This window comes from Cynoglossus semilaevis, chromosome Z (assembly GCF_000523025.1).
Source record: "Cynoglossus semilaevis isolate Cse_v1.0 chromosome Z, Cse_v1.0, whole genome shotgun sequence".
Classification (NCBI taxonomy): domain Eukaryota; kingdom Metazoa; phylum Chordata; class Actinopteri; order Pleuronectiformes; family Cynoglossidae; genus Cynoglossus; species Cynoglossus semilaevis.
Window position 1 is genome coordinate 10085857 of NC_024328.1, and position 7739 is coordinate 10093595.

At 40.8% G+C, this 7739-nt stretch overlaps 1 protein-coding gene across 1 annotated transcript; it reads right to left on the reverse strand.

Annotated features, from left to right (window-relative positions):
- Positions 1–3068: 3068 nt before the first annotated feature.
- LOC103397884 (conserved oligomeric Golgi complex subunit 7-like) lies at positions 3069–5585 on the reverse strand. Its single transcript, XM_008336302.3, has 7 exons — positions 5372–5585; positions 5163–5290; positions 4607–4761; positions 4346–4462; positions 4182–4247; positions 3394–3580; positions 3069–3303 (listed from the first exon to the last, which is right to left on the reverse strand). The coding sequence occupies exons 1-7, from the start codon at positions 5511–5513 to the stop codon at positions 3139–3141; spliced, it is 960 nt and encodes a 319-aa protein (XP_008334524.2). The 5' UTR covers positions 5514–5585; the 3' UTR covers positions 3069–3138.
- Positions 5586–7739: the final 2154 nt, after the last annotated feature.

The window sequence follows — 7739 nt, forward strand, 5'->3', positions numbered from 1 at the left end:
GACAATCATTGGTTTCAGATTGCCAACACTCATAACCCAACACTTGCCCCACATCCTGCAACTATGCTAGAGACCATGGCTGTGATAGCTGTGATCCTTCATAACTGCAAAGGCAATAGCACTAGGCTGCAAGTAATTATGCCAGATTTGGCTAACGTGCGAATTTCTGAATATGCACAGTGGCGTAAGCCCGCTGCATATTACGATAAAACAAACTTCACTAATTTGGAAGGATTAAGTATTGCACGATGGGCGATAATAGGCTCCATTCTGTCTCAAAAGAAATTGTGGTTCAGTAGACGCTCCTTACTGTCGTGAACCACCCTGTAAACCCAAGTTTCGAGGTACATCTCTATGTTCTGATGAACTGCCAATATCAAGATATGGCACCAAAGAATGTTTTACACACTGGATGTTTAATGCCACCCACTGGAGGGACAACAACTGTTCAAAGACAGGTTTAGCCACTTTTTACTGCAATAGGTGAACGATCTGGTGAACAAAATTGGATCACTACACAGCCTCTTCTCATGGCACTTCCAGGAAATTGGGGGTGGTCATGTCCTCAAGAATATGTATGGCATTGTGGTTCTAAAACTTATCTCTGCCTACCAGAGGACTGGTGTGGGACATGCTATTTAACTAGAATAGTTCCAGCTTCTGTAGTTTTACCTAAGCCTAATGTAACTAAATCTGTATATTCTACTGGTATTCACCTGGTTACAAACGCAGTGCGACAGAAACAAAATCACCTCCGCTTATTATATACATATATATATTATATATACATTTTCCAATGTATGGTGTTATTCATCCTAGGACATAGGATGAATTATGTTTTTTGGTCACTAGAGAATCTTACTGCTTCTGTGCTGCATCTTGCTGAATTTGTTAAAGATGATCCTGAAAAGCGTGCTATGAAAACCATGATTATGCAAAATCGTATGGCATCAGACTTCCTTCTAGCAGAGAAGGGTGGGGTCTGTGCCCTGGTTGGTGATTATTGTTGTACAATTATTCCTGATTCGACTGATAATATTACACAGATCATTGGTGAAGTGCAAGTTTTACAGGAACATCTCCAATCACAAAAAGATGATTCACATTGGACTTGGGACAAAAATCTGCTTTCCTGGCTCACTTCCAGTTCCTGGTGGAGTATCCTTTTAAAATTACTTATGCGTGTTTTGACTGTTTTTATTTTGCTTTGTTTGATTTCAACTTGTGTAATACCGTGCATTAAGTCAATGATTGCTTAAATGGTATCAAGTAGACTAATGTATGTGCATGCCTTGTACCAACAGACTTATTATCTCATTCCCACTGCCCCACAGATTGACGAGAACACCTCATCTGTTTGAAGTGTTCAACTGTGCTATAGTTCCGAAATGATGTCTGTGCAGAAAATCTAATTGAAGTTGTACATGACTGATAATGAGAAGTTGTTCTATTTCACAGTTTAAATTGATATGTAAAACAGCAGGGAATGTTATGATGTTCTAAATACATATAATAATTTGTTCAATCTTTACAATATATTCATTGTATTAAGTTTCCATATCAATTTATACAGTTATTGAATGCTGTTATTGTGCTGTACTAAAAGGAAAAGTGCTGAAGACAGGTGTGCATGCTGATAGTTTACATAACAGGATGATATGGACAGCACTGAATGGTACCGACTGTTACACTTGGAGATAGAGACAGGGCACAGAACCGGTCAGAACTGGTTTCTTTGCCCAAAAAGGGGACAGACGGAAGACAACAAAAGACAAAGAGAGAAAAACATCCGAATTGCATGGTCTTATCTGACTTGATTAACTACAGCACATGCACATAGCTCCTATTGGTGGAGAATCCTTGTTTGGAGCAGTCTTTACCAATTAGTGCTCAGAAGTTGGGTGAGAACACCACATGGCTGTAAAGGGTTAAGGTACTGACCATTGAAGTGTGTGTGTAAAAAAAACTGTATTTAAGCTTTGAGGATGTGGCCAGATTCCAAATTATGTTATTAATTTCTATTTTCATTATGTTTCTGCCTTTCCCCTGCAATGCCCACATTTCCCCAAAAAATGGCATGTACAAGGCTGAAAGCATTTTCGCCTTTTAGCCTTTATTGACTGACTTTTACATGTCATTTGTTTTAGTTCATACGAACACTCCATCTATCTGCTCCTGACCCGCACCCCCGTCAAATTTTGTAGCTCGCGAGTCAAAAAGTTTCCCTACGCCTGGGCTACATCCTTCCGTGGTTAGCCAAAGCATCTGTACTGTACCTCCTCAACCAAAACATCCATACACCCTCTCTGAGGTCTTCTCTTTTCCTCTTACCTGGCAACTGCTTGTCCACTATCTACAGTATCCTTCCTAAGCACATGTCCAAACCATCTCGACCTCACCTCTCTAACCTCCCCTCTAATCTTCTCCACCTTAACCTGTCCTTCCTGGTCACTCACAGTGAAAAGCTGACATTTTCGGCTCAGCTTGGTTCAGTTTGTGATGACAGAAAATAAAGAGGTCGATGGCTATTTTTTTTTTGTATGGGAAGTTTACATACACACACTGTGAGAACCCCCCTGCCTTCACTCACTTTCCATCCAGGAACTACATGAGCGGCCTCAGCATAGCATCAGCGTCAGCCTCTGCTGTGTCATGTTGGGGGGTCGGGGGCGGGGGGGTTGTTCCCGATACATTCCCTGCATACAAAGTCGGAGCGTGTTACTGTTAACTCTTTGCAAACATGGTGCTAAAATTGTCCAGGACGGTGCTGATCCTCACTTGCAGCTCATTTAGGATGTTAGCTGCCTCGGTAGAACCCGATAGAACACCTTTGGGATGAATTAGAGCGGAGACTGAGAGCCAGGCCTTCTCGACCAACATCAGTGTGTGACCTCACCAATGCGCTTTTGGAAGAATGGTCAAAAATTCCTATAAACACTCTCCTCAACCTTGTGGACAGTCTTCCCAGAAGAGTTGAAGCTGTAATAGCTGCAAAAGGTGGACCGACATCATATTGAACTCTGGGTTAGGAATGGGATGGCACTTCAGTTCATAGTAGGAGTCAAGGCCGGTGAGCCAATACTTTTGGTCATATAGTGTAGATCCAAAAGCTTGGTAAGGTCTCCACAGTCAAACACATTAGAAACCATGAAACTTAATCACCTCCATTTTGGAGATAAGGCAGAGTTGATGTTTAATCTGCAGAAAGACGGAATCAAAGGCAAGCTGAATGGCCTGCTGGTTGAGTCTGGTCACATTTGCACGGGGTTCAACTAAAAGGCTGGAATTTCCTGTTCCTTTCTCCTGTCAGAACAGAGAGAGATGATGTTCAGTAGCTACAGAGGGATCCCCGACCAAAGTGTCACAGTGACAGCGGTTCTCTGTTCCTTATACCTTTATTGAGTAGAGGACTTCCAAGAAGTTGTTGTACTCAGCTGTGTTGCCCCTCTGGAGGTAGTTGTACTCCTGCCAGGGGTTCTTGGTGGTGCTCTTCCACTCTGCAGAGCTAACCTCCTGGATTCCTGCCAGACTACGAGGACTATATGAATCTGACAAGTATTTACCCGCTGTACTTAGAATTCTGTAAGAAGAAGATGGGTGAGGGGGTTGATGAGGTGATGAGCAAAACGTACGAAAAACGTGAAATCATACAAGCAGTATGGCATCACAGGTTACAAATGTGAATCTGAAGTCGCACTTTAGATTTTTTTTTCATCCTGCATAATCAGGTGCGACTTTTATGTTAAAATATATCATTTTACATGTTTGTTATTTTCATACTGACAGCCACTAGAGGGCACTCTAGGCTTGTGTACCAGTATCTGCTACTCCTGTACCACTGAACATTTACATGTTACTTATTTTCATACTGAGCCGCTAGAGGGCACTCTAGGCTTGTGTACCAGTATCTGCTACTCCTGTACCACTGAAAATGTACTAATGGGAAAAAAATGATTTGAGATACGAGCACCTCAAGTTAGAATCATGGTCCTGGAACGGATTATGTTCGTATATCAAGGTATTACTGTATATTGTAAAATGCACTGTATTTTAAATCATATCTGACATAAAGAAAGTGTTTAGATAACATGGTAAAATAACATTCCATAAACATACATGCTGACACATTGTTTTGTTTTTTTTGTTTCTTTTAAACTGTAATCTAAAAGAAAAGTTCTTACTTGTTTGACAGATGCTGTTCAAAGGCTCCGTACTGTCTTAATAATTCCCCACACGCGGAAATAATTCTGCAGACATAAAAACACAAGTAAATGTGTGAACCTGGCCAGGGATTAACAGTGGTTTGTAGATAGAAGGTGTTTGAAATGTTAAAAAGACAACAAACCTAACGGAATTCTGGAAAGCTGTCCAGTCCTCCTGGAAAACAGATAAACTTGGCGTCTCGTCCAATTTACACTTTTTTCTGATCGACTGTAGTGTTCTGGAAAAGTCCGATATGTACCTGGAAAAAAAATAAAATAAAACGTTGAAAGTATCGACCCCCAATCAATTAATGTTTATCATTTATTTGACACAAATGAGAGGAGGTATTTCTATCGTCAAAAGCAAAACAGCGACTGTATATGGGAACACAAAGGATACTTACTTGGTAAATAGAGCTTTGAGAGCTTTAACGAGACCACAGACTGCTAGTCCATCGGTCAGCTTGACGAAACGCTCCACAGAAGCATTGGCCAGGCCAAACACTTTGCCGACAGAGTGGACCAACTCTTCTACACAGTCAATAATCTCCCCATGTTCCTAAAAAAAGAAAGAATGTAATTAATACGTTTATATACAGTATATATATTTATAAAAAAATTTTTTTTTTTTTATTCTTTGGATGGGTTTGCTACTTATACAGCAGTATAGTGTATAGTGTATTAATATATAATTTCACGATTGTTTCTTCACACTGACAGCCGCTAGAGGGCACTGTAGGCTTGTGTACATCTGCTACTTCTGTACCACTGGATATTTACATGTTTGGATCTTCACACTGACAGCCGCTAGAGGGCACCCTAGTTGGCTGGTGAGACATATACTCCGAAGCGACTGATACAGACAAACACTGTCTACTGGACAGTTGTGAAGAAATTGACAATAAAGCTGACCCCTCAACTTAAAATGTGTGTGTGTGTGTGCGTTTGTGAGTTTACTACCAAAGGTACGGCACTGAGTTGGACGAGTAGAAGACCTTCCTCCAGATCGCCATACTGCAGCTGATAGGACTTAAAGGGGTCGTAGAGTGTGCAAACCAACTCGGTCACTTTCAGCAGGTTATTTTTACCTGAAAACATGGAGGTTAGTAAGCACCTGCTTTTGGCCAAAATTTACAATCAAAGTGTGATCTGTATGTTTCTTGACAGACCGAGATTAGGCAGCATGGCCGTCTCCAGGCTGTGGGCAAAGGTGACTGTGGTTTGATGCAGCTCCAGCAGGATTTCAAGACGTTCCTCTTGAGCTGCCCTCTCCATGGCTGTGCCAAGACACACGGTGATGGATGGCACCATGGCTCCCAGAGTTTGAATGAGTAACACTGTCACCACCTCGCATGGGTTTTTGAACACCTAGCGAACGTTGTAGGAAAACAAGTCGTTATAGCCTAGCTACGTCATATAGCCATGTGTCTGAGTTTAACAGTTAGGCGATTTCAGCATCAAGCGCGCCCGGATCCCTGTCGTAATTATCCGAGTCTTGTTGCCGTTACTTAGCTGTTCCTGACTTATTGCGACCTTTGCGAAAGTTTGGCAGATAGTGGCGTAACTCGTCTGGCATCGTCTTCCTCTCTTGTGTGTTCGCCTTCTGTCGTCCAATGCTCCCACGCAGCTCGTAGTTTAACGTTAACGCCAATATTTAGCGGTTAGAATTCTGTGGTTAATCCACTCGGAACGATGGCGAGCCCCAAATTAGTTTTGCTTCACTTAGGTTTTGACCATGTCGGTTCATAGTTTTGGCTTCACCTCCTCCCTGCACCAGTTCAAACATTAAACATAATTTCCTCAAAGGAACAACATTTAAAAAAATAATCATTTCAACAATACATTATGGTATTATTCGGGTACAAGCGTTAAGTTTGTTTGAGTGCTGCGTTGGGTTTGCGTATGGCCAAACTACCTCCAATGAACAGCCCGTGTTTGTCACCTTCATATTTGAGAGTCCTTTGGCTGCTGAGAGGAGTTGGGCTCCCTGAAGGAAAAGATGGAAAGAAGAGAGGGGGATGAATTACACTGAACGGTTGTAAATCGCTGAACGTATCCTACGTAGCCTTTTCTTTTGTTCAGCCAGCAGATGGTAGCAGAGCGTTATACAAACAAAACCATCCCTGTCTTTTGAATCCTTTTCTGTTGTTATACCGCCGTAAAAGTACTGTGGTACAAAATGTAGCCACAGATAGTGTCACGTCGAGAGACTTGCTTTTAAAATAAAAGTTAAGATGTTAAGATATTCTAAATACATTTGTTCAATCTTTACAATATGTTCATTGTATTAAGTTTTCATATCAATTTATACAGTTATTGAATGCTGTTATTGTGTTGTACTAAAAGGAAAAGTGCTGAAGACAGGTGTCCATGCTGATAGTTTACATAACAGGATGATATGGACAGCACTGAATGGTACCGACTGTTACACTTGGAGATAGAGACAGGACACAGAACCGGTCAGAACTGGTTTCTTTGCCCAAAAAGGGGACCGACGGAAGACCAACAAAAGACAAAGAGAGAAAAACATCTGAATTGCATGGTCTTATCTGACTTGATTAACTACAGCACATGCACATTGCTCCTATTGGTGGAGAATCCTTGTTTGGAGCAGTCTTTACCAATCAGTACTCAGAAGAACACCACATGGCTGTAAAGGGTTAAGGTACTGACCATTGAAGTGTGTGTGTAAAAAAACTGTATTTAAGCTTTGAGCACTGAAGAGTTCCTCAGTGCAGTTCTGAATGTAAACATTGTTCTGCACTCCTTGCTTGCAAGTAAAACTTTTAAAATTTGAGACCTCGTATTTGATTCTTTATTTGATCAGATCTTTATTTGATCTTGAAATTTTTTACTTTTCTATCTAACAGAAAAGGTTTCCTGAAAATATATTTACAAATTTCACCTGAATCCCAGCTTTTTTGGCATAATTTGAAATTATTTTTTTTGGGCTTGGTCCTTCGAGCCGGATTGACAAAATCCAAGACATCGTTGGAAAACCGGGAGGTCATCGCAAAAATCAGAGACACCTCAGCATTGAAAGGCCGACTTGAGGCTTCGGTGGTTTCCACGGATCCAGCGGTGCTTGGTGACGTCGATCCCGAGATAAAGAATTACTGCGTGCAGTGAAGTGAGTAAAATACACGCAAAGTTTGTGAATAAAACGAATAGTGTCTAATGTGATGTCAGGGACGTTTTGAGTGAATGAGAATTGTGTGAATGATTGTCTCCAAGAGAAATTAAACTGTATATAAGGACAGTCTCGGAGACAATGAAAGTGTTTTAAGTGTATTTTTTGTTTTGTTTTGATTGTGGTCAAAATTGAGAAAGTTGGTTCACAGTGACAGCTGTACCTGCGGTGCGTTAGGTACCGTAGAAACTTGGTACAGTCGATGATCTCTGTGGGCGAGTGACTGATCGTTGACCACAATCTTTGTTGAAATATTGCTATTATTAAAATAATATTATAATTATAATTAACAATATAGTTATTTATTATTATTATTAATATTGTTAAAATATGGGACAAACACAAGG